Source organism: Symphalangus syndactylus, chromosome 13 (assembly GCF_028878055.3).
Source record: "Symphalangus syndactylus isolate Jambi chromosome 13, NHGRI_mSymSyn1-v2.1_pri, whole genome shotgun sequence".
Lineage (NCBI taxonomy): Eukaryota > Metazoa > Chordata > Mammalia > Primates > Hylobatidae > Symphalangus > Symphalangus syndactylus.
Genome location: NC_072435.2, coordinates 42,063,581 through 42,090,221, shown reverse-complemented (window position 1 = coordinate 42,090,221; position 26,641 = coordinate 42,063,581). Strand labels below are relative to the sequence as shown.

General features: G+C 44.2%; 1 protein-coding gene and 1 pseudogene across 2 annotated transcripts; both read left to right on the top strand.

Moving 5' to 3' along the window:
* The first annotated feature begins 212 nt into the window (after positions 1-212).
* Positions 213-20,299, top strand: CYP4F11 (cytochrome P450 family 4 subfamily F member 11). Of its 2 annotated transcripts, XM_055237732.2 has the most exons (12): positions 213-593; positions 3,882-4,026; positions 5,997-6,050; positions 6,141-6,268; positions 8,580-8,701; positions 9,378-9,648; positions 11,335-11,401; positions 11,599-11,728; positions 19,090-19,223; positions 19,319-19,383; positions 19,582-19,664; positions 20,062-20,299. In XM_055237732.2, exons 1-12 carry the CDS (start codon positions 396-398, stop codon positions 20,237-20,239), a joined length of 1,575 nt encoding a protein of 524 aa, XP_055093707.1. In that variant the 5' UTR covers positions 213-395; the 3' UTR covers positions 20,240-20,299. The 2 variants fall into 2 exon arrangements, with proteins under 2 accessions (XP_055093707.1, XP_055093709.1); XM_055237734.2 differs by lacking the exon at positions 3,882-4,026 and having other exon boundaries at positions 526-593.
* A 1,678-nt stretch (positions 20,300-21,977) lies between these two features.
* On the top strand, positions 21,978-23,219 carry LOC129460932 (inositol polyphosphate multikinase-like; annotated as a pseudogene).
* Positions 23,220-26,641: the final 3,422 nt, after the last annotated feature.

Here is a 26,641-nt window from a genome sequence, read left to right as displayed (position 1 = left end):
GTGCCAGAATGGGGGTGGCAGGGCTGGAGGGTCCTGGCCTGGGATGGTGAGGGGACTGCCCAAGGCTGGGGTGGGTCAAGGCTGCTGGCCTGGGAAACTGGTGATTTCCTGGTAACCGGACCCCTGGCAACCTCCCAGTGATTCAGGCTGGGCCTTTTTGGATTCTAATCAGCCTCTCTCTCTCTTTCCCTTTCTGTGTAACTGGAGGCCACTTGGCTGCTGGTTTTGATTCAGCCTTTCTGGACTTTAGATCTCAGCTCTTGTTTACGCATCTCAGAGCCTTCCCTGATCTGCCTCCAGCACTGCCCATCCTTGCACCTCTCCACTGTCCCTGGAGCTTCCTGGGCCCTTCCCTGGGCCTCAGATCTCACCCTCCATCCCGTCTGCCCTGCAGGATGCCGCAGTTGAGCCTGTCCTGGCTGGGCCTCGGGCCAGTGGCGGCATCCCCATGGCTGCTTCTGCTGCTGGCTGGGGGCTCCTGGCTCCTGGCCCGCGTCCTGGCCTGGACCTACACCTTCTATGACAACTGCCGTCGCCTCCAGTGTTTTCCCCAACCCCCAAAACAGAACTGGTTTTGGGGACACCAGGGCCTGGTAAGTTTGTCAGCAGGACGGGTCTGGGATCTCAGGATGCATGGAGTTCCTGAGGGGCAGGAATGGGGCTCAGGGAGCTGGCTTTTGAGGGTGGCTGGGGTGTGGGAACACAGAGAAGAGAGGGAGGCAGCTCACTCATTCCTCTACCCACTCACTCATTCCTCTACCGACTCACTCACTCATTCCTCTCCTCACTCACTCATTCCTCTACCCACTCACTCATTCCTCTCCTCACTCACTCATTCCTCTCCTCACTCACTCATTCCTCTCCTCACTCTCTCATTCCTCTCCTCACTCACTCATTCCTCTGCTCACTCACTCATTCCTCTGCTCACTCACTCATTCCTCTCCTCACCTCACTCATTCCTCTGCTCACTGACTCACTCCTCTCCTCACTCACTCATTCCTCTGCTCACTCACTCATTCCTCTGCTCACTCACTCATTCCTCTCCTCACTCACTCCTTCCTCTGCTCACTCACTCATTCCTCTGCCCACTCACTCATTCCTCTACCCACTCACTCATTCCTCTCCTCACTCACTCATTCCTCTCCCCACTCACTCATTCCTCTGCCCACTCACTCCTTCCTCTGCTCACTCACTCATTCCTCTACCCACTCACTCATTCCTCTACCCACTCACTCATTCCTCTGCTCACTCACTCATTCCTCTCCTCACTCACTCATTCCTCTCCTCACTCACTCATTCCTCTGCTCACTCACTCATTCCTCTGCTCACTCACTCATTCCTCTCCTCACTCACTCATTCCTCTCCTCACTCACTCATTCCTCTGCCCACTCACTCATTCCTCTGCTCACTCACTCATTCCTCTCCTCACTCACTCATTCCTCTGCTCACTCACTCATTTCTCTCCTCACTCATTCCTCTATCCACTCACTCATTCCTCTGCTCACTCACTCATTCCTCTGCTCACTCACTCATTCATCTCCTCACTCACTCATTCCTCTCCTCACTCACTCATTCCTCTACCCACTCACTCATTCCTCTACCCACTCACTCATTCCTCTGCTCACTCAATCATTCCTCTCCTCACTCACTCATTCCTCTGCTCACTCACTCATTCCTCTATCCACTCACTCATTCCTCTCTGCACTCACTCATTCCTCTGCTCACTCACTCATTCCTCTCCTCACTGACTCACTCCTCTCCTCACTCACTCATTCCTCTCCTCACTCACTCATTCCTCTCCTCACTCACTCATTCCTCTCCTCACTCACTCATTCCTCTGCCCACTCACTCATTCCTCTGCTCACTCACTCATTCCTCTTCTCACTCACTCATTCCTCTCCTCACTCACTAATTCCTCTCCTCACTCACTCATTCCTCTGATGTGCCATCCCAAGTCTTTCTCACCTCCCTGTCCTCCCACTCCAGCCTGCTTGGATCTTTGTCCTGCCTGTCTTCCCTGTGTTACTGCACCTCTGATGGGCTCCTGCACACAGCAAATATCTCCTAGCATTTGCACCTTGTCCACTGCTGGACTTGAGGCCTCCTGAACCCACTGTCCAGGGACTACTCCCTGCCTGGCCCATTTGCTTGTGTCTGCCCATCTCTGTGCTGCTGCTTTCCCACAGGAATTAGCTCTGATCCCCTTTCCATACGCAGGGACACAGCGGGGCCAGAAGAGAAGTGTGGGCAGTCTCCCGCTGCCTCCTTTTCTGGACGCACCTTCCTCCTATCTTGCTCTTCCTCACTAACATGTCCCAGTCGGCCTTGTTACCTGCCTGAATAAAAGTTGGCCACTCTCTTCTCTTTTCAGAAGCTGTCCTTGACTCCGCAGACTTTGACCTCCTACTTAGACCTGCTCTCCCATTTGGGGGATGTGGCCTTGGTCTGTTCACTTGTAAATGGCAAGATTGATGGGTGTGTCCATGGGTGCAGTGGAGGGTGACTAGGACACACCAGCAGAGAGCCTGGCCTGCAGGAGGTGCTTACTGTAGACAGTTTAGAGTCACTCCTCTACGCCTGGGGGCTGCTGAGAATGGAATGTCCCCAGAGTGGGAGGAACAGCAGCCGGTACGGACCGGCCAGGACGTGAAAGGGATGTAGGAACCAGCCTCTGGGATGTGTCCTGAGGCCACACTGCTGTCCACAAACCTCCTTCCATGGGGACTTTTCCATGTGGCTGTCCCCAGGTTGAAACCATTTCCAAGATGAGAAAACACATCCTCTTGAGCAGACAGCTTGCCTTCTCCCTCTGCTTTGGTATTTACTCTTGGATTATTTATTTATTTCTTTATTTATTTTTGAGACAGAGTCTTGCTCTGTTGCCCAGGCTGGAGTGCAGTGGTGCAATCTCAGCTCACCGCAACCTCCGCCTCCCAGGTTCAAGTGATTCTCCTGCCTCAGCCTCCTGAGTACCTGGGACTACAGGTGTGAGCCACCATGCCTGGCTAATTTTTGTGTTTTTAGTAGACACGGGGGTTTCGCTGTGTTGGTTAGGCTGGTCTCGAACACCTGACTTCAGGTGATCCACCCACCATGGCCTCCCAAAGTGCTGGGATTACAGGCGTGAGCCACCACGCCCGGCCATTATCTTTGGATCTTGGAGACAGCCCCAAGAGAGACGGAGCAGGGGTCAGCAGAGATTCTCTGCAGCGGTTCAGAATCCACACACGCTGCTCAGGGCACAGGCTGCACCACATCTGGAGGCTGCGAGGGGAACTTGCTGTGGCTCCTGGTGGAGAGGTGCATTACTCAGGGCTGTTTTTAGAAACTGAATTGGCAGGATATCTTCCTGCTTATATCTCATGCATGCATGAGACGGAGAGACAGAGAGAGAGAAAGAGAGAGCATGAGCGAGAGAGAGCTTATTATGGGAATTGGAAAATGTGATGATGGAGAACAAGAAGTCCCGTGATATAGCATCTGCAAGCCAGAAACCAGGGACACTGGTGTTGTAAATTCAGTCTGAGTCCCAAAAGGCCTGAGAACCTGGAGTTCTCATGTCCAAGGACAGGAGCAGATGGATGAGCCAGCTCCAGAAGACAGCGCAAATCTACCCTTTCCTCTGCCTCTTTGTTGTATCTGCACCATCAAAGGATTGGATGACACCCACCCCCACTGGGGAGGTGGATCATCCTTCCTCAGTTTACCTATTCAAACGAGAATCTCTTCTGGAAGTACACCGATGGACACATCCAGAAATAATGTTTTACCAGCATGTTTTATCTGGGCATCTCTTGGCTCAGTCACATGGAATTCATGGTTAATTCAGGACACCTAGAATTAACCATCACAAGAGCTGACTGCCTTTGCCTTGCTTTCAGGTCACTCCCACGGAAGAGGGCATGAAGACACTCACCCAGCTAGTGGCCACATATCCCCAGGGCCTTAAGTTGTGGCTGGGTCCTACCTTCCCCCTCGTCATTTTATGCCACCCTGACATCATCCGGCCTGTCACCAGTGCCTCAGGTACCCGTGCAGAGCTTGTGGTGGTGGGGCTGGGAAACATCGAAGGCCTTCTAGCCTCTCCCCTCCCTAAGCTTCTGCGTGGCCCCTGCAGGACCCAGGTTCCTCTTCCTGCTTCTCTCTCAGCCATGTTCCTCTTTCCTTTATGTATTCATGAACCCCCATCTCAGCGTCTCCTCCCTCCACTGCCATCTCTCTCTGCCTTTGTGTTCTGGGCACCACTGGGACCCCAAGAAACCTCAATTTGGGGCCCTGTCCTCGAGGAAGCCCCATGCTTGAGGAAATGGATCTGGACAGAGACATCTCAAACTTCGTGGAGTCAGGAATTGGCAAGAAGGAGATGGGTGTGACAACTGGGAAAACAAGGTCTTTCCTGGGGGCATATTGGAAGGCTTCCTGGAGGAGGAGTTGCTGGAAAAATGAGTAAAAAGATTTTAAAGCAAGGGGAAGGGTGATGCAGTGGACATCATTAGTATCCAAGTCCCCCTGCCAGGCCTGGCATCAGCCTTGCCTGTCCCTAAGCCTACAGCACTAGGGAGATTTGAGGCTGGTGGAGAATCTGGGCTGCTATTTATGTGATGTTAAAGTCTGGTGAGTTTATTCCTTTTATCTCATCCTGTCACTCATCCACCCTATTCATGGCTCTCCTGCTCCAGGCCCCAGGAATCTCCAGTAGGAGATCCCACCCCAGTCTGGGGCCCTTTCTTTACCTCTGCTCACCCTGTGCTTGAATAGGCCAGGCTAAGCAGGGGCAGGGGAAGCATCCCACAGAAACTATGGCTGTAACCTCAGGATGCTGAGTGACTCTGGGCAGGTCCTCAGCTCTCTCTGGCTGCTGAAGTCTCTTTCAGTTGTGAGTGATGGAAACTCAAACCCATGTGGTCTAAGCAAATAAAGAGAATCAATGTGCTGTAAGTCTGGGAAGAGTGGTCTTCAGGTATAGTTGGATCCAGGTGTCAATTAATCCACATCACTGGGAATCTGTCTCCTTCTCTCGATTTTACCATTCTCTGTCACTTTGCCTTTTCATACGGTGTCAACAATGAGTCTCAGAAGCCCAGCTCCAATCAGAAAGCCCACCTTTGTCCCAAGGGTCCCATAGATAGCCTATGTTTTCTACATTATATTTGATTGTATCTGGTATATGCTTCCACCTGGGATCATACAGAGAAGTCATCATGTGTGGGGCTCAGCTGTGGCTGAGGACATTTGGGGCATGTCAGAGTCTTTTTGGTTCTTGTCTAAGATATAGTGTGAGATTGTCTCTTTATTCTACTTCAAATGTCTTGGCCATGTTTGGTGCTTATCCAAGGTGTAGGACCCAGGGTCTCTTTGAGAACTGTCTGAGATATTATTTGAGTCTTAGTAGAGTTAGATCTTAGGGTAGATTTGAATTATGCCTGAGGAATAGGCTTGGTTACACCCGGGCCATATTTAGGACATTAGTGACATCATATTTAAATGCTATCTGGGACCTGTTATTGGGGTACGCAGAGGTCATATCAGACCATCTCAGGCCCATGGCAGAGCATGTTGTGTCGTTTAGGGTTTGTCATATGTGTTTTGGCCATGTCAGGGAATGTTAACAAAGGTCAGGGCAATATTCCAGGTCCCAGATCCATTTCAGAAGACAGCAGAGAGTGCTGGGGGTAGACAGAGTGCCCTAGGTCTCTGTGAAGGCATTCTGTAGAGTGTTGAGCGATGCTCAGGTGTTGCAGAACATGTTGGACCATGTAGGAGCTATGTCACCGTGTACTGGGGCATGCTGTGTTATTGCTCTACTCTGTCGCTGCAGCCTGGTCTGGTCTCTCCTTCCTCCACCATCCTCCCTTCTTCCTCTACCTTTGGCCTTCTTCCTGCTATGCTGGGTGGGAAGAGTGGAAGTGCACACCCCTGGCTGGGAGCATTCCTCCATACCCAAAGTCCTTCTCTTACCCCTCTCCATGGCGCCTGATGGTCCTCAATCATGTCAGCTGCTGTCGCACCCAAGGATATGCTTTTCTATGGCTTCCTGAAGCCCTGGCTGGGTGAGTAATTCAGATGAATGGGGTTGGGGATATCCTTTAGGGATAAGGGAGGGTGCTGCCCTTGACCACTGTTCTTGGTTGCCCTGCCAGGGGATGGGCTCCTGCTGAGTGGTGGTGACAAGTGGAGCCGCCACCGTCGAATGTTAACGCCTGCCTTCCATTTCAACATCCTGAAGCCTTATATGAAGATTTTCAACAAGAGTGTGAACATCATGCACGTGAGTCCCTTGAACTCTGGGTCCCAGCTGGAGCCTTGGGGCAGAGGGATCACAGGCATATCTGGTCTGGAATTTTGGTTGTGCTTTGGGGCCAGTGCTCTTCCTCTCTGAGCCTTTGTTTCCTTATCTGTAAAATGGGAATAATAATCTCTACTTAAAAGGTGGTAATGGATTCATGTCCCCAGCACATAGTAGGTCTCAGAAGGTGTGAGTTTCCATGTTTCTCTCACAGAAATCCTTCAAACTCAAGAGAGTAAAGATGAAGATTGCATAGTAGCAATTGCTGAGTACAAACTGCCTCAAAACTCATTGGTTTAGAGCAATAAGGGTTTATGATACTTAACAAGTGTGTGAGACAGTTGGCTGGTTCTTCTGCATGTGAATGGGATCACTCTTGGTACATGAACAGCTGTGGGTCATGTGGGCAGCTTTGCTGATCCTGGCTCAGTTTAGTCACATGTTTGTTTGGGGCTTTACTAGCTTTAGGCTGACCTGGGATGGCTTCAGCTAGGACACCTGGACTTTTCTCCATGTGTTTCTCTGCCTCCAGGAGGCACCCTGCTGTTCACATGGCACAGGCTGGATTCTGAGAGACTGCCAGGAGACTGCAATGTCTCTGGACATTTTCTCTGCAATGTTTCGAAGTTCAACCAGGCTTAGGTCAGCACAGACTCAAAGGATCATAAAACAGTCTCCATCTCTTAATAGAAGTTGCTGGAAATCACAGTGCAAAGGGAGAAGTGAAGAATTGGGAGTTGGGATTTTGTGAATTGCTTAGGATGTTTTTCTTAATTGCAAGCTGATAAGCTAGCTTTGTTAATACTTCATGGATTCTGCAAGGAGATACGAAAGTCCTGGGTCAGAGACAAATGGCGATTTATTACTCATGGCATAGCAAGCAGCATGTTCTTGGTTTGCATAATTTCTCCAAACCACCCAAATCCCATGGGGTGCCACAGAGAGGTTTCAGTAGTTGCCTGCTCATGCAGTACATTGCATGGAAGGAAAGGAGCACTAGGCTTAGGGAATCTGCTTTCTTTCTTTTCTTTTTTTTTTTTTTTTCTGGAGTCTCGCTCTGTTGCTCAGGCTGGGGTGCAGTGGCGTGATCTCCTCTCACTGCAAGCTCCACCTCCTGGGTTCACGTCATTGTCCTGCCTCAGCCTCCTGAGTAGCTGGGACTATAGGCGCCCATCACCATGCCCGTCTAATTTTTTGTATTTTTAGTAGAGACAGGGTTTCACCATGTTAGCCAGGATGGTCTTGATCTCCTGACCTTGTGATCCACTCGCCTTGGCCTCCCAAAGTGTTGGAATTACAGGCGTGAGCCACCGTGCCTGGCCGGGAATCTGCTTTTTTAGCAAGCAGAAGCAAGCCTGATATGTGTCCAGGAGCAGTCATTGCCTTATCTCTCAATGTTGTTCTCTGCAAACACAATTCTGAGAAATGGCCCAAACAATTACAGGGTGTGTGTGTGTACATATATGTATATATATATGCACACACACATACACACACGTTTGCTTTAAGTTCTGGGATACATGTGCAGAACGTGCTGTTTGTTACGTAGGTATAAATGTGCCATGGTGGTTTGCTGCACCCACCAACCCGTCATCCAGGTTTTAAGCCCCACATGCACTAGGTATTTGTCCTTATGCTTTCCCTCCCCTTGTCCCCAAACCCCTGACAGGACCCAGTGTGTAATGTTCCCCTCCCACAATAGGGATATTTTTGAAACGAATTTATAACAATGGAGATGAGTAAAACCAACATTTACTGAGCACTCACCATATCCCAGAAACAGTACCATTTGCCAACTCCATGATACGTATTTTGTAATTTAATTTTAATAACCCCGTGAGGTTTTGGTTGGTTTTGCCCTATTGCAGACTATGAAACCGAGGTCCAGAGAGATTAGGGAGCTTGCCAAAGTTCAACCAGACAGTAAGTGAGCTAGGAGTGGTGGAGCAGTGATTCTGTCCTGGTTTATCTGGCCCCAAAGCATGTTGTCCTAACTGTTACTGAAGATTTGATAGATGGCACCTACGGGAGTGCAGGAGGTTGACCAAGAGCACACAGACCATAGGAAGCTGAACTGGGACTTGAACGCAGGTCTCTCGACTCCTAGCCATGAGTCTTTATCTCCTAATAGTAACAGTTTCCGCTTCTATCCCAGGCTGGTCCTTCCTGGGGATGGGTACCTAGGGCAGAGGACCAGGAGGATGATTGCGGGGAGTCCATCTTGATGTTTGGGTCTGGGAAGGTGCTCCCAGGAGGCAGTTCCCAGCTTTGGCTCTGTTTTTTCTCTGGCCAGGACAAGTGGCAGCGCCTGGCCTCAGAGGGCAACACCAGACTGGACATGTTTGAACACATCAGCCTCATGACCTTGGACAGTCTGCAGAAATGCGTCTTCAGCTTTGAAAGCAATTGTCAGGAGTGAGTCCTTTCCTAGGACCTGAGAACTTGGGCCTCGAACCCAAGGGAGAAGGTTGGAAAAGGATGGCTGACCGGGGTTACCAGAAGTGCCTTTCTGAAGGCACTTTCTGTGTGTCATAGCTGGGCTTTGAAGGATGGGGAAGGGGAGAGAGATAGTGGACATGAGGTTGTGGAAGTAGACAGGGGATAGATTTCAGGACATTGAAAATCAGGAAAAGTGGCATCAACTTTATCAGGAAGTTCCCAGGAATCTTTTGAAGGGGGCTGGGCAGATGACAGATGTAGTCGCAGCTGAGCTCTGTGGAGGTCTGCCTGTCATGTAGACACTACATGGAGCAGACTTTGAATGCAAGTCGGTTATGGTGGGGGCTGGGTCAGAAAGAGCTGGAAGACAGTGAGGTCTGAGTTTTGTGAACAGTTTTTGGAAGGAAGAGTCCAGGCTGGATACTGGGTGGGAGAGACAGGAGAGAAGCATGGTGTCCAAGCTATGCTCTGGGTACCTGGGTGCATGGAGGCAGCTCTCAGAGATGGGATGCCTCAGAGAAGAGAATTTGGAGAGTCAAGTCTCCTGGCTGTTTCTGGATACTCAATTTCCTGGTGGGCAGTAGCTTCTAGCTGCTGGTGAGAGGTGCTCCTGGGACTTTGCATATGTTAAGTTGTTACCTCCTGCATGCAGGAAGCCCAGTGAATATATTGCCGCCATCTTGGAGCTCAGTGCCTTTGTAGAAAAGAGAAACCAGCAGATCCTCTTGCACATGGACTTCCTGTATTATCTCACTCCTGATGGGCAGCGCTTCCGCAGGGCCTGCCACCTGGTGCACGACTTCACAGATGCCGTCATTCAGGAGCGGCGCCGCACCCTCCCCACTCAGGGTATTGATGATTTCCTCAAGAACAAGGCAAAGTCCAAGACTTTAGACTTCATTGATGTGCTTCTGCTGAGCAAGGTAGGCTTCTCTGGGATGTGAATTCAAGTAATAGAGTGGAGATTTATGCCTCTGTCAAATGAAAGAACTTGGACTTGATCCAAAGGGCACTGGGAGCCATGGAACATGCTTGAAAAAGACAGGTCAGAGACAGGTTTGAGAGATGACTCTGTGGAATTCGGCTGGCAGGGGACTGCTAAGTTTGAAACAGTGAGGAGCCTGAGATTTTACTCTACTTACATGTTAGCAAGTTAGGCTGACACATGCATATCTATATGTCTATGTCTGTATCTATGATGACAGATGCACCAAACCCCTGGATCACAGCAGCCTATTCATCATTCACAGCAATAGCAGCAACCAGAGTAGGACTGTAGAGCTGGCTCTCCATTCCCATATTCCTTCTAGGGTAACACAATGTTTTTACCTGTAAATACACCAGAATGCACTGCAGAGAGGGGCTCCACAGTATACATCTTGGGGCTTATATAGGATAGCTAGCACATCTGCCCCTTCTTCCTTCTAGGGCGAGAGTGGGAATGAGAGAGAGAGAGAGAGAGAGAAAGAGGATGTTTGCTTTGTTCTGGAATAAAAACTACTCCTTTCCAGTGAGATCGCCATGCCTGTAGGTTTATAGGTTTATAACCCAGATGCCTTCTGGAAAGATAAGAAGGACTCTCTGAGTTTATCACTCTAGAATGTGAGCAAATACATTCAGAGTAATACTTCATTTCTTTCTTTCTTCCTTTTTTTTGAGACAGAGTTTCACTCTTGTTGCCCAGGCTGGAGTGCAATGGTATGATCTTGGCTCACCGCAACCTCTGCATCCCGGGTTCAAGCGATTCTCCTGCCTCAGCCTCCTGAATAGCTGGGATTACAGGCGCGCAACATCATGCCAAGCTAATTTTTTTTTTTTTTTTTTTTTAGTAGGGACGGGGTTTCTCCATGTTGGTCAGGCTGGTTGCGAACTCCCGACCTCAGGTGACCCACCTGCCTCGGCCTTCCAAAGTGTTGGGATTACAGGTGTGAGCCATTACGCCCAGCCAATACGTAATTTCTTTCTTTCTTTTTTTTTTTTTTTTGAGACGGAGTCTCTGTCTTTCACCCAGGCTGGAGTGCAGTGGCGCGATCTCGGCTCACTGCAGGCTCCACCCCCCGGGGTTCACGCCATTCTTCTGCCTCAGTCTCCCGCGTAGCTGGGACTACAGGCGCCTGCCAACACGCCCGGCTAATTTTTTGTATTTTTAGTAGAGACGAGGTTTCACCGTGTTAGCCAGGATGGTCTCGATCTCCTGACCTCGTGATCCGCCAGCCTCGGCCTCGCAGTGTTGGGATTACAGGCGTGAGCCACCGCGCCCGGCCGCCAATACGTAATTTCTAACCTCCAAGCGATATTGCCATTGAAATATGCTGTAACCCAGGTTGCCAGTAATGCTTTACTCCAAAAGTCCTCATTATTCAGAAACAAGAAAATATCCATAGGTCATTGACTCTTCCCAGCAGGGCCAAATAGGAGGCAAAGAAGCCAGCGGAGAAGCCTGTGGGTGGTGGGCTCTGATGGTGGTGACCAAGAGATATCTAGGAGTGCATGATGGGCTTGGGTTTCTGGAAGGAGGATGGATCTTCAGAAATTGTCTTAGGTTTGACTCAAGAGCCTTCAGAACTGGTGTGATTTGGGGCGGGGATATTGTCTTGCCTTCTCTCCAGGATGAAGATGGGAAGGAATTGTCTGATGAGGACATAAGAGCAGAAGCTGACACCTTCATGTTTGAGGGTGAGGGTCTCAGTGTGGGAATACAGTGGGAACAGGGGCCTCTCCATCCCAGGGACATAGTGGGTGGACCCTGGATCACTTCATTCTGCCCAACCTCCCCCTCCCTACATTCTCCTGAGGGCCTCAAAGTTTGGGTGCTCTCCAACCTCTGGTGCTGAAGCAGCCCAGAAACCCAGTTTTGCTTGGCTGCCCCTCAGGCCATGACACTACAGCCAGTGGTCTCTCCTGGGTCCTGTACCACCTTGCAAAGCACCCAGAATACCAGGAACGGTGCCGACAAGAAGTGCAAGAGCTTCTGAAGGACCGTGAGCCTATAGAGATTGAATGGTGAGTGCAGGTGCTAGCCTGTTCCTGATCTTTTCTCATTGGTTCTGCTCCTCAGGTGGGCGGAGGGAAGGAGTTTTTTTTGTCAATTCTTCCATTATCGCTTAGCGGGAATCGGTGCAAATCTCAGAGGCGGGGCTTAATACACAGCCTGGCCAGCAGGGGATGGTTTGCAGGTTTTTGGGACCTGGGCTGCTGGGAGAATTGGTGACAGCATGTGAAGGCAGATGATGCTACTTAGCATGTGTTCAGCAAGTGAATTTCTCCTCCACTTCCTCTTTTCACTGAATTATCATGTTTTTTCAAACATCTTCACTTTCTGAATGTTTGCTCTTCCGTATCCTAATTTCAATCCTGTTGTACAGTCCAGGGATTTATAAGGGAGACCTGAGGGTAAAAGTCATTCACTCCCATCCAGAACACCTGCATTGTTCATCCATCCAGTCTTCATTCAGCAAACGCTCCCACACTGCATTCCTATCCCCAGTTTTGTATCTAGCACCTTTCGGTGCTCTGGAGACACTTGGAAGGATCCAGCCCTGTGATCTGTTTTCCAGGTGCTCCCAGCCTGGTTGGGGAACAGTCCCAGTACAGGAAACTCCCAGCCCACATGGGCAGGGATGAGGTTGAGAACAAGAGAAGCATGACTGGGGGGTACAGAAAGTGTCTCACCTGGGCATGGTGGCTGGCACCTGTAATCCCAGCCACTCAGGAGGCTGAGGTAGAAGGATCACTTGAGGCCAGTACTTCAAGATAAGCCTGGACAACATAGTGAGAATTTTTCTCTAAAAGACACGAATAGATGAAAATAAAAGTGAGGTGCCTCAGTTGAGATCCTTAATAATGATAAGTAGATATTTGGATGCAGTAGGGCTCTAGGTCAAGAAGAGATCCTAGGCAAAGGTCGTGGGAGGAGAGAGGGAGGGAGAGAGAGAGAGAGACCAAGAGCAAGAGAAACAGAGAGAGAGAAGAGAAAGAAAAGAGGGAAAGAGAGAAGTGGCTTGTGTGCAGGGGGAGGGAGAAGGTCATAAAAAGAGAATGGAGAGAGAAGGAAAGCGAGAGAGAAAGAAAGAGAGAGGGAAGACAGAAAGAAACAAGAGAGATGAATAGAGAGGGAGAAACTGAGTCATGATGAGGTGATGAACCTGGAGATGGCAGCAGAGCCTGGGTGTGGAATACATGGAAAAAAGTCAAGAACTTCAATTTTAACTCAAGGGTAATGGGAAGGGACAGGTAGCAGAACAATCTTTTTAGGGCTAGTGTAGGGGGCATACTGGAGAGGACCAGTTGTAGAAGGAAGTCCCAGGGAAGGACATTCTGAGGTCTGAGCCAGGCCAGGAGCTGGGAATGGAGAGGAGACATTAAGCTGGACAGGCCTTTTGAAGGTAGCGCCCTTACACCCAAGCCTTTGCTCAGCACAGAGTCCTGTAAGGTGGAGAAACATTTTTATGCTTTTAAAACCAAGATTTCAAGCAAAATTACACATTGTTAAAAACAGTGTCCAAAAATTTTGATAAAAAATAAGCTTCCTTCTTAAGCCTCACACTCCTCACTCTGGCAGTTTCCATCATCACTGCTTTTCTGTGTGTCCCTCTAGAAAACGGCTACCCTGATGCCCACTGTATATGAACACACACTCTCTTTTTCTATATGAGTAGGAGTACATAAAATAGACACAGGTCTGCACACTAACAATGTATCTTTAAGATCTTCTGTTTTTCTCAAAATATGAGTTTTGGAAAATGAGTTTTTCAATTTGTCTTTATTTTTAATTGACAAAGTTTGATTATATATATTTTTGGGGTACACTGTGATGTTATGATGTACACAATGCAGAATGATTAAATCAACCTGATGGTCATATCCTTTACCTCATATACTTATTATTTTAGCAGTGAGAACATTTGAAATTTTCTCTTTTAGCCGTTTTGGAAAACATAATATATTATTATTAACTGTAGTCACCATGCATATAATAGATCTCAAAACTTATTCTTTCTGTCTAATGGAAACTTGTACCCTTTGACCAACATCTTCCTGTTCCTTCTTCCTCCCTCCTCTGGCAACCACCATTTTCTTCTGTTTCTGTGATTTCTACGTTACCTATTTTAGCTCTCACAGATAATTGAGATCACTTGCTATTTGTCTTCTTGTGCCTGGCTTATTTCACTCAGCATAATGTCCTCCAGAATCATCCATATTGTCACCAACGACAGGATTCTTTTCATTTTAAAGGCTGAATACCATTCTATTTTGCATTTATACATGGAAAATGAGTGTTGACTTACAGAAACAATGATGAGAACAGATTCTTCTTGGACTCAATGAGACATTACAGATAAGACAGAGTTTAACCTTGACATTCCCTTGACCCCACCTAATATCCTCCCTTTCCCTAAAGGGGTCTCCTGAGACATCAATTTGTCATCTAACTGTCTGCTTATCTATCAATCAATCAATCAATCATCTATCTATACATCTGTCCATCCATTCATCCATCCATCTATCCATCCATCCATCCATCCATCCGTCCACCCATCCTTTATCTTATCTATTCATCCTTCTTGTCTATCTATCTATCTGTCCATCGATCTATCTCTATCATCTATTTCCATATATATGCTATGTATTTTATTGATATAAATAGGAGTCAATGAAATATATACATATTTATATATTTTAATACATATTAAATTTATTAATATATTTATTTAATTTAATAATCAGGAGTCAATGAAATGTATATATTTATATACATAGAAATATATATTTCCATATATATACTATATACTTATATATACTATGTATATATATACTCTATATATAGAGTAGTATATACATACACACTATACTATATATATTCCTAATTATTAAATAATAATATGTTATTAATATGTTTATTTAATTTAATAATTAGGAGTCAATGAAATGTATATATTTCCTTATACATAGAAATATATATTTCGTATGTATATATACACTATGTATTTTGCCCTTTGCTATTTACATATATGCATTTTGTGGCTTATTTTTGCCACTCAACAGTGTTTTTTTTTTTAAACAACAGCTGTATTTTTTTTTTAGTATGGCATAACATTCCATATTTTATTTGTTTCACACCTTTGTTGAAAGCACTTGTGTGTCTTTCCAATTATTGTAGATATGGCCAATTTGCCTTCCAGAATCTCTGTACTGATTTAGCTTCCAGCCTGCATTGTGTGACACAGCTAGTGACCTATTGCCTCCTTTTTTGTAGTTGCATTGTATTCTATGGTACTAGTGTTCTGTTGTGTGGATGTTTATCTAAACCTCTTTCCGTCAATGTATATTTAGCTTGTTTCAGACTTTTGCTAAATTAAACCTGTTGCAGTCAGCATGTGTGTATAGTGACCATTGCTTATTTGTGTGAATATCTCTGCAGGACAAATTCCCAAAAGTGCAATTGCAGAATCAAAGGCCGTTTTACTCTACAATTTTAATAATAATAAAAAATCTATTCCTATTAGCTGAGTTTGATGGCAGCTTTCCCATAACTTCGCCAAGAGTATTACATTATTATTTTTTTTTTCAACTTTTATTTTAAGTTTCGAGCTATGCAGGTTGATTACATAGGTAAACGTGTGCCATGGTGGTTTGCTGCACCTATCAACCCATAGCCTTGGTATTAAGCCCAGCATCCATTAGCTATTCTTCCTGATGCTCTCACTTCCCCAACCCCTCCCTGTGACAGGCCTCAGAGTGTGTTGTTCCCCACCATGTGTCCATGCGTTTTCTTTGTTCAGCTCCCATTTGTAAGTGAGGACATGTGGTGCTTGGTTTTCTGTTCCTGCATTAGTTTGCTGAGAATAACGGCTTCCAGCACCATCCATGTTCCTGCAAAGGACATGATCTTGTTCATTTTTATGGCTGCATAGTATTCCATGGTGTATATGAACCACATTTTCTTTATCTGGATTATCATTGATGGGCATTTGGGTTGATTCCATGTCTTCACTATTCTGAATAGTGCTGCAATGAATATATGCATGCATGTATCTTTATAACAGAATGATTTATATTCATTTGGATCTATACCCAGTAATGGGATTTCTGAGTCAAATGGTATTTCTGCCCCTAGATCTTTGAGGACTCGCCACACTAAATTTTTGTCAGTCTGCATGTTTCTTCTTTTAGTGAACGTTTCCTTAAATAAGAGTGGGATAGAACATCTCTTGCCATTTTTTTTTCTTTTTATGGAAGAGATCATCTTACATTGCTGTTTTCCTTTGGGTTATTTTCCCATATTTACTTATGAGACAATGTATTCAAATAAATCTTTTTTTCTGTCTTTTGTTGCCTTTTGACTTCTTGGGGACACTTTTGGTTAGTTGATATGAAGCCAATTTTTTCCACATTTTCTTTTGTAGCTGCACTATCCATCCATTTCCCAGGGTTTTGTGGGGCTTCCTTTACCAGATGTGGGTTTTCACTTATTCACATATCTGTCTCCGAGTTCCTTATTCGGAACTCGGTCTGTTCTTCTGTTCTTGCAGCTTTGCCATGCTACATTTATTACTGTAACTCAGTAATAGGTCTTAATATCTGATAGAGTGACTTTCTCTTCTGTTTTTATTTCAATAATTTGGGGGTGGGGTACAGCTGGTTTTTGGTTACATGGGTGAGTGCACCTGTCTCCTAAGCAGTGTACACTGCACCCAATATGTAACCTTTTATCCCTTGCCTCCCTCCCAACCTCCCTCCCTGAGTCCCCAAAGTCCATTATATCACTCTGTATATTTTTGCATCCTCATAGCATAGCTTCCACTTATAAGTGAGACTATATGATTTTTTTTTTTTTTGAGACAGAGTCTTGCTCTGTCGCCCAGGCTGGAGTGCAGTGGCATGATCTCAGCTCACTGCAAGCTCCACCTCCCGAGTTCACCCCATTCTCCTGCCTCAGCCTCCCAAGTAGCTGGGACTACAGGCACCCGCCACCACGCCTGGCTAATTTTTTGTATTTTTTAGTAGAGATGGGGTTTCACTGTGTTAGCCAGGTGAAAGGAGGGTCAGGATGGTCTTGATCTCCTGACCTTGTGATCCACCTGCCTCGGCCTGATATTTGGTTTTTTATTCTTGAGTTACTTCACTTAGAATGATGGTCTCCAGCTCCATCCAAGTTGTTGCAAAAGACATTATTTCATTCCTTTTAATGGCTGAGTAGTATTCTATGTGTATATATGCCACATTTTCTTTATCCACTCTTTTGTCAGTGGGCACTTAGATTGGTTCCATATCCCTGCAATTGTGAATTGTGCTACTATAAGCATGCATGTGCATGTGTCTTTTTCATATAATGACTTCTTTTCCTTTGGATAGATACCTGGTAGTGAGATTGTTAGATGGAATAGTAGATCTACGTTTAGTTCTCTAAGGAATCTCCTTACTGCTTTCCACAGGGGTTGTACTAATTTACATTTGCGGCAGCAATGTAAAAGTGTTCCCTTTTCACCATATCCACACCAAAATCTATTGTTTTTTGACTTTTTAATTATGGTTATTCTTGCAGAAGTAGGGGGTATCTCATTGTGGTTTTAATTTGTATTTCCCTGATGATTAGTGATGAGCATTTTTAAATATGTTTGTTCACTGTTTGTACATTTTCTTTTGAGAAATGCCTATTCATGTCTTTGCCTACTTTTTGATGGGGTTATTTGGTTTTTTGCTTGCTGATTTGTTTGAGTTCCTTGTAGATTCTTGATACTAGTCCCTTGTCAGATGCATAATTTGCAAATATTTTCTTCCACTATGTGGGTTGCCTGTTTACTCTGCTGATTGTTTCTTTTGTTGTGCAGAAGCTTTTTAGTTTAATTAGGACCGATTTCTTTATTTTTGTTTTTGTTGCATTTGCTTTTGAGGTCTAAGTCATGCATTCTTTGCCTAAGCCGACTTCCTCTTCTCTAATATTTTATTTTCAGATTGACCTAGCCCTTCATGATTTTTTTCTTCCCAAAAAAGTTTAGAGTAAGTTCATCAGGTTCATAAAAATTAGATAGATTATCATTTGCACTGAATATATTCTCTTGTTTGACGTGAATATATGATTGATATGTGTGAAAGCAGGTAACATCATAATATTGACACATAGTAAAATGGTTATTAATGTATTCAAATAATATTTAAGCTTTTAATAGAGCTTAAAATATTTGCTTAGATATCATATGCATGTTTTGTTAAATCAATCCTTACATATTTTGTTGCTATGGTGAAATGTATCTTTTATTCAGATAGAGGGAAATGTATAAATTCATTTGAAATACAGAGACTTTATGTCTCTTGTTAAAATTTAATTCAGATATTTTATATTATTATCATTATTATTAATATCTTATCTTTTATCTTTTTCCAGATGCTTGTTATTTTCCTGGAAAAAAATCAACTCAATCTGGTTGCCATGCCTTATAATGAGACAATGTTTAGATTACTCAAGTATATACCTTTGTTTTAAAGGCTGTTAAAAGCTCTAGAAGAAACCATGGGAGAATTATTTTATAGCTTCAGAGTAGGGATAACCCTATTTTGATACAAGTCCCAGGAGCTACACAAGAAAAGGCTGACATACTGTTAAATGAGAAAAGATATGGAATATGTGTATAGTATATGATGTACTCATATTTTTAAGATACTAAAAATTAGCTTTAGAAAGATACATAAAAATAATAATAGCTTAGGCAACCTGTGAGGAGAAGAAGCAGGTGACTTTGGGCCATAGGGGTAGAGGATGTTTTATAGAGCCACTTAAGTGTACAATGTATTAAAATTTTAAACAGCCACAGAAAAAGAAGAAAGATTAAGCAAACAATTCAGCTCCCTTACTGGGTCTTAAATGTTTTTAAATTTTTTCCAGTGAAGTGTTCTGTTTTTCTAAGTATAAAATCACCATCTGCCACCACCACATTTCAAATTGCATTCCTCTCTTTTTTTTTCCCTTGTCTAATTGCATTTGCTACTATCTCTAATACAGTGATGAATAAGAGCAAAACACTGGATCTGGGTATTTTGTTTCTTATTCACTTGCATTTTGTGTTTGCTTCCTTGCCATAAAGGATATTTACTTTTATGCCAATATGTTAACCTTTTTAATAGCTGGCTTCAGAGTGTTGTGTTTTCCTCAGAATAATCTTTAAAAAATCGGCACCATTTTTTTTTCTGGTACTTTTCTAATTCTCTGCTTTTCTACTTTTTTTCTGCTTTTTAAATTCTCCAGTATTTCATCCATGTGGAATTTATTTTGTGATAGGGAGAAAAAGTCTCACTTGGAAACAGAGAAGCTGGAGAATTGTGTCTTTGTTCCCTTGATAATGATTGAGTCTGGGGTGTTTTCTTAGGGATGACTTGGCCCAGCTGCCCTTCCTGACCATGTGCATTAAGGAGAGCCTGCGGTTGCATCCGCCAGTCCCTGTCATCTCCCGATGTTGCACCCAGGACATTGTGCTCCCAGAAGGCCGGGTCATCCCCAAAGGTGCTCACAGCCTCAGAGGGAGGAGCCTCCTGGGTAGCAAGAAGGGTCTCTCAGGCAGGGGGGCCTTGTCCTGACTGCCCTCTTCTCTCCCACAGGCATTGTCTGCCTCATCAGTATTATCGGGATCCATTACAACCCAACTGTGTGGCCAGACCCTGAGGTACTGCCTCCCTCACCCCACCCTTTTTGGAGTCCATTCCAAGTTTCCTAGAGGAGGTGACAGGGTTTTGGCCAGGAAAAAATCCAACATCACCTCCCCTCAATGGAGACACATCTGCCAAAATGTCTCTCCAAGGATGGTGGTCTTGGAGACAACTGGGAGACCCCACCCAGCAAGCCTTCTTGGTCTCATCTGCAGGTCTACGACCCTTTCCGTTTCGACCAAGAGAACATCAAGGAGAGGTCACCTCTGGCTTTTATTCCCTTCTCGGCAGGGCCCAGGTAAGGGTGGCCTGTGCCTGAGGCAGAGATGGCATGATGGGTGCAGGGGTCCAAAAAGGGGGAAGTTACAGATGGTCGATGGTTCCAGCTCTCCTTCCCTCCCTTCCTCAGGAGTTCATGGGCAACTGTTCACAGGATGAGGTTGGGAAGGTCCTAGAGGGGTCTGCGGTGTGCACAGAGTCCCCTCCTTCATCTGTTGATCTCAACTGGGGGTAGGAGCCTGGGCCAGGTTTGGGGGACATGCAAGCACACATGGGAGTCCTATGGACACTTAGCCCCTCTTTCTGCCCCTCAAGCCGATCTGGGTGCGAGTCGGGGTCCCAGGCCAGGTTCTAAGCATGATGGGGCCGGGATGGGGGTCATGGGCACAGTCAGATTCCCTCACTTTCGCCCCCAGAAACTGCATCGGGCAGGCGTTCGCCATGGCTGAGATGAAGGTGGTCCTGGCGCTCACGCTGCTGCGCTTCCGCGTCCTGCCGACCCACACTGAACCCCGCAGGAAGCCGGAGCTGATATTGCGCGCAGAGGGTGGACTTTGGCTGCGGGTGGAGCCCCTGGGTGCGAACTCACAGTGACTGTCCGACCCACCCACCCACCTTTGTAGAGACCCAGGAATAAAACTATGCTGACACTTCCGCTTGAGCCTCGTTGACAGCCAGCATGGGGCTCCTGGGGACTGGTGGGATCTGAGAAAGGGAGGTGAGTGGGTGGAGGCAGTGTGGTGTCTCCGAACCCAAAACCCTGACGGCCTCTCTGGCCGAGCACAGGGTACCTAGGCCCTTAGTGGCTTCTCCCAGAGCCCAAGTAAAAAGTTTGTCCTGTGGGGAGTAGGGAGCCCTGGGAGGTGTTTGAGCAGGAGAGGGAACAGGATTAAGAATGGGTTTAAGGAGCAAGACTGAGACTGATTCAGCGAGAAGCAACCATAAGGGTAAATCCCTTCATCTGTCCCGGGAATGTCCTCCCAAGACTGGAGTCCTCAGCTCAGAACAAAGGGAAAGGGGTGCAGCTTCCACTCTGGCAGGCTCTCAGAAATTTTTAGTTCCTTTTTCCACCAACATCCCACCCCTGTTTCTCCCCCTCCCAGTGCGTTCCCTCTGTGACTCTCTTCCCTTACCTTCAGAAGCATAGGATCTGGAGCCAGACTGCTTGGGCTCAAGTCCTGGCTCTGCTGTGTGACTTGAGCAAGTTAATTCCTCTCTCTGTGCCTCGGTTCCCTCAACCATATAATGGAGACAACAGCATTACCTACATCAGGGTTTTCCTGAGGTCTCAATATAAGGGACTCAGAACTGTGCCTGGCACACAATGAATGCTAAATATGCGGGGCTATTATTACTTACTCTCTCAGAAAGTCTGGCTGTTAAAGAATGTTGTCTTTCAAGATCGTTATTTCTACTATGACTTTAAAGGCTGTGTTTTGGAACTCAAAGGCAAAAATTCTAATATCTGTGCTCCTTGAACAATCTCTTCTCCTAGAGGGCTGTGCATATAAGACATATATATACATATATATATATATATTTTTTTTTTTTTTTTCCTGAGGGTGATGAAGGCACCTGACTGTGTGAGGTGGTAGGAGAATGAGAGAAACCTCAGTCAGTGTCTCAAAATAAAATCTTGCTACAAACATTGATCTCTTTTCATAGCCTAAGGGATGTTGCATCACTAAACCCTGTTGACTTCTCTAATCTCTTCTCTAGCTGATCTCCCTCCCTTGCTACACTCGGTTACTCTGGCCTTGATTCTGATCTCCAAATACATTATATTTTTTTATTTGGGACCATTGTATTGCCTTTGCACCTTTATCAAAGATAAGTTGCCTATATTTATTGGGATCTATTTTTTGGGCTTTTAATATTCTGTTCCATTGACTTATTTGTCTTTTCTTTTACCAATACCACAACATCTTGGTTACTGTAGCTTCACAGTAAGTCTTAAACTTCGATATTGTCAGTCCTCCGACTATGTTCTACTCCTTCAATATTGTGTTGGTTATTCTGAGTCTTTTGTCTCTCCATATAAATTTTAGAATTAGATTGCTGATATCCATTAAAAAACTTTCTGGAGGGCCCCAGGGAGCGCGGGGCGCCGCCGCTGCTGCTGCTGCTCCTCGGCTGGGTTCTGTCTACCAGGCCCGCGGCCCCGCGGCGTCATGGGCCCCCTCCCCTCACCTCAGCGGGCACCAGCCGCGGGAACCCCCGGGCCTCCTCGCCCCCGAGCCTGAGCGACCCCTGGGTTCTCCGGCGCCCCCTCCCTCCCTCCCTCTATTTTTTTTTCCTGCTCTCGCTGACCCTACCGCTTCTGTTGTCCGTTATGGCAAGAGAGCCACTATCCCCGCTCCGGGTCGAGGCGCCGGGTCGCCCAGAAATGCGGACCCCACCGGCGATCGAGGCCACCCCTGAGGGCACCCCGCAGCCGGCAGGCGGCAGACCCCGCTTCCTCAACGGCTGTGTGCCCATCTCGCATCAGGTGGCCGGGCACATGTATGGGAAGGACAAAATGGGTATACTGCAACATCCAGATGGCACAGTTTTGAAACAGTTACAACCACCTCCAAGGGGCCCAAGAGAGCTGGAATTCTATAATACGGTTTATGCTGCTGACTGTACCGAGGGTGTTCTTCTAGAGCTACGAAAATATTTGCCAAAATATTATGGCATCTGGCCATCTCCCACTGCCCCAAACGATTTATACCTAAAACTGGAAGATGTGACCCATAAACTTAATAAGCCCTGTATAAAGGATGTAAAGATAGGGCAAAAAAGCTATGATCCTTTTTGCCTCATCTGAGAAGATTCAGCAACAGGTCAGCAAGGACCCATTAATGGAAGAGATTGGGTTCTTGGTGCTTGGCCTGAGGGTTTATCTCGTTCATTCCCATAGCTGTGAGACACTAACCAACATTATGGAAGAAGCTTAACAGAAGAAGCTATAAAGGATGGAGTCTCCGGATTTTTTCATAATGGGTACTGCTTAAGAAAAGACGCTGTTGCTGCCATTATTCAGAAGACAGAAAATTCTGCAGTGGTTTGAAAACCAGAACCAGCTTAACTTTTACGCAAGTTCATTACTGTTTGTTTAGGAAGGTTCATCTCAGCCAATCACCACAAAACTGAATGACAGAAATTTGGCAGAAAAGTTTTTGTCCAAAGGACAACTGTCAGACACAGAAGTACTAGAGTGCAATAACAACTTTCATGTATTAAGTTCCACAGTGAATGGGAAAATAGAGGTTTCAGTAGGCAAAAGCTTGTCCAAGATGTATGCTTGTCACAGGAAAATGTATACAAAAAAGCATCACTGTCAGACTTCATTGAAAGTTGAAAATCTGGAGCAAGACAATGGGTAGAAAAGCAGTCACAGGAACATTTAAATGGAAATGTACTTTCCCAACTGGAAAAAGTTTTCTACCATCTTCCCACTGGTTGCCAAGAGACTGCTGAAATGTGCATGATAGATTTTGCTCATATGTTCCTTAGCAACACAGTAGATGAGGGACATGTTTATGGGCTAAAGCATTTAATTTCTGTACTTCGAAGTATTTTAGACAATTGAATCATCTGTTGCAGTCTTTTTTTTTTTTTTTTTTTGAGACGGAGTCTCTGTTGCCCAGGCTGGAGGGCAGTGGTGCCATCTCGGCTCCCTGCAAGCTCTGCCTCCCGGGTTCACGCCATTCTCCTGCCTCAGCCTCCCGAGTAGCTGGGACTACAGGCGCCTGCCACCGCGCCCGGCCAATTTTTTGTATTTTTTAGTAGAGACGGGGTTTCACCGTGTTAGCCAGGATGGTCTCGATCTCCTGACCTCGTGATCTGCCCGCCTCCACCTCCCAAAGTGCTGGGATTACAGGCGTGAGCCACTGCACCCAGCCTGTTGCAGTCTTTTTAAGAGGTGGGCCAATTATAATGAAGAGGAGCAGGCAATATCTCTGCACCTTTAATGCTATGCAAAAAATAGGTATTGTGAGTTGACATTTTATTTGTCTTTATACTTTTGGAAGAAAGGTTAACTTTCTTATAATCTTACTCAGGAAAGCTATATGTTCATTAGAAAAGTATGAAGAATAAAGAAACTTAGGAATGTTAAGCAGGGAATGTAGTGGTACATGGCTTAAACATCTTTTTTGGCTCAAGCAAAATGCAAACAATTATTCAGTCATTAAGAGTTGAGTTAGCTTTCTGTAACCAATTCGTGAAATCTCTGTCCACCCAATCTTGACAATGAGCCATATCTAAAATAATACATTATTAGAACACCTACCAAAATCTCGAAAGCACAGGTTGATGTACTTAGTCTTGCTATGTATGAAGTTATTAAAACTGGAGAAAATTCTACTTCAGAAATAAGTACTGTTTAGGTTTTGTATTAAAAATTCAGACCAGCATATCAAAGCGTGCTTCTTAGTGAAATGATTTAGAATTGTTGCATTCCAAAAGCAGGTTTTCTCTTTAATTTTTACAACTCTCTCTCTCTCTCTCTCAAAATATTATACTTCATGAAAAAGACAATTGACATGGATGACAACAACAACAGTCTTGAAATTAAGAGAACATTCATTGTTCTTACCAGGGTTAGGAGAAGAGAGAGGTTATTTTCAAGGAACAAAATATTTTGCTTTACAATCTTTCACTTATGAGAAAATTGGAATATAAATGTATTACATTGTGAAAAGTATCATAAACCATATACCTTTTTATCTAAATGCAGTTTCAAAAAAGTAAATAATTGGTTTTATTTCTCCTCTAAATAACTTGAATTTTTTTCTTTAAAAATTTATGTATTTATATGTCCCCATTTAGTTAAGTGGTAGTGTAAATGTATATTGTTAAAAGTGGTTTCTCAGAATTATAGTAAGCAATGAAAGACAGTATCTAATTAGGTTGTTATCAAAAATACTATGTGTGAATAAGTCCATCATATAGGGTTGGTGTGTATCTAAATTCATACTTATATTTCACTGTTATTCAAAAGAGTTTTATATTTGTTTAACAGTGAAATTATAATTTAATTTCATGGGGACAGGGCGGTGCTATAGTTCCTGGAAAAATTAGATTTGTATTATCTTTATTTCACACCCACCACCTTAGAAAAATCAACTAGTTGTTTGTCATTGAAAACATTTAAAACTTTGAGTCTTCAAATACATTTGATGTTAATGCTGTCATTACTTGCACTTCGATTCACTAGTAACATTTCTAGGTAGTGACCAGTTTTGTCATTTTTCTGGAAAATATTTTGGAGTTGTAAATTGTTTCTCCTCTTTTTCTTCTAGAGTTACAAATTGAATTTTTAAATGCAAGCACCTTTGTTGTGGTGTGGAGAGAAGTGTCACAATTTTATGTTTATTTTATCTTCTCAACCTTCTCTCAGGGTACTTTGCAAATACCTGAGTCTAAACAGAAGTATCAAATACATGCTCTATGAACTCTATCCTTAGTAAATCTATTAAACCTGAATAACTTAAAAGATCATGTGTGTTTTGTAATAGCAAAATTTGATTTTAATTTTTTGTTTGGAATTGGTGTATTTATCATAGGGACTTCCAATTTTTCTTCACTTTTCAAATGGATATTGGCTATAGTTTTATGTTTTGATGGGAATGAATTTCAAGTCAATTAATAATCAGAAAATTTTTAGTTTTACTTTTTCTTTTACAATATGGACTTTTGTTATTATTTGGATAGTGGTTCAATAAATCTTAAGCTCAGATAATTAAACACTATTTTGAATCCTAACAAGATACTGAGCATTTTTTCGTATGGGATGATATCAGCCTAGGTACAATGAATTTAATAAACTTAAGTATTATCAGATATTTTGCACATTTTAGATCAATAAAATCTGAATTAACTGTTCAAGATTTTTTATATGTATTTGGAAATATAATTTTGTAAAATCAATGTCTTACCTTTTTATTACAATAGATCATGTTTTGTATTCAATAAAACAAGAAGCACTTTTATCTGTTGTTTTTCAGGGAAGGGATTAACATTTAATTCTGTTTGTTTACATTTGTTTTCATTGTTATCCAATACTCATTTTATGTTGCTTTATAAGTAAGCTTAGGTATAACAGAATAAGTATCTGTTTATCTAATCTACATGAGACTGCTTTAGTCTCTCTCAGTCACTTAATATTATGCTGAAATTTACCACTGTAGGGATGAATGATCACTATCCACCAAGCGTATTTGAACATGTAAATACTTAAGAAATAAGCATAATATTGATATAGTTTGGGTTAATAGGGTTCTCATAGTTTTTTCCCTCTATGAAACGTAAGTAATGATTTTAGTGTATTTCTTATGGAATACACTCATTTATAAAGGACTTTAAGAAATTGTGGATGCAAATAATATCTTTCTCTAATAAAAATTTAAATGGTAAAAAAAACCCCAAAACCTTTCTGATATTTTCATTGTGATTTCACTGAATCTATAGATTTAGTTGGGAAGAACTGACATCCTGACAATATTGAGTTTTTTGTCTTACAAGAAATGCTCAAGGGAGTCCTGCATCTGGAAGTGAAAAGAGGATGATTACCATCATGACAACATGCAAAAGTATAAAATCCACTGGCAAAGCAGATACACTTAAGAGAAAAGAATCAAACCTTATTACTATAGAAAACTACCAAAACCACAATCATAAACAATAAGAGAGGAAGAGAGGAATAAAAGATATACAAAACAACTAGCAAACAATGAATAAAATGACAGAAGAAGGTTCTTACCTATAATAACTTTGAATGTAAATAGATTAAATCCCCCATTTAAAAAATATAGGCTGGCTGAATGGATTTTTTAAATGACCCAACTATGTGCTTCCCATAAGAAACTCACTTTACCTATCAAGAAACATATAGACTGAAAGTGAAGGGATGGAAAAAGACATTCTACCCAACTGGAAACCAAAAGCAAATAGGAGTAGCTATGTTTATATCAGATAAAAATAAAACAGACAAGGGATAAATTCAGCCAG

Coding starts and splice junctions, on each gene's coding strand:
- CYP4F11 (XM_055237732.2), top strand. CDS start 396: ATGCCGCAGTTGAGCCTGTCCTGGCTGGGCCTCGGGCCAGTGGCGGCA. Junction 594..3,881: donor TTTGGGGACACCAGGGCCTG/GTAAGTTTGTCA, acceptor CCTTGCTTTCAG/GTCACTCCCACGGAAGAGGG. Junction 9,649..11,334: donor ATGTGCTTCTGCTGAGCAAG/GTAGGCTTCTCT, acceptor CCTTCTCTCCAG/GATGAAGATGGGAAGGAATT.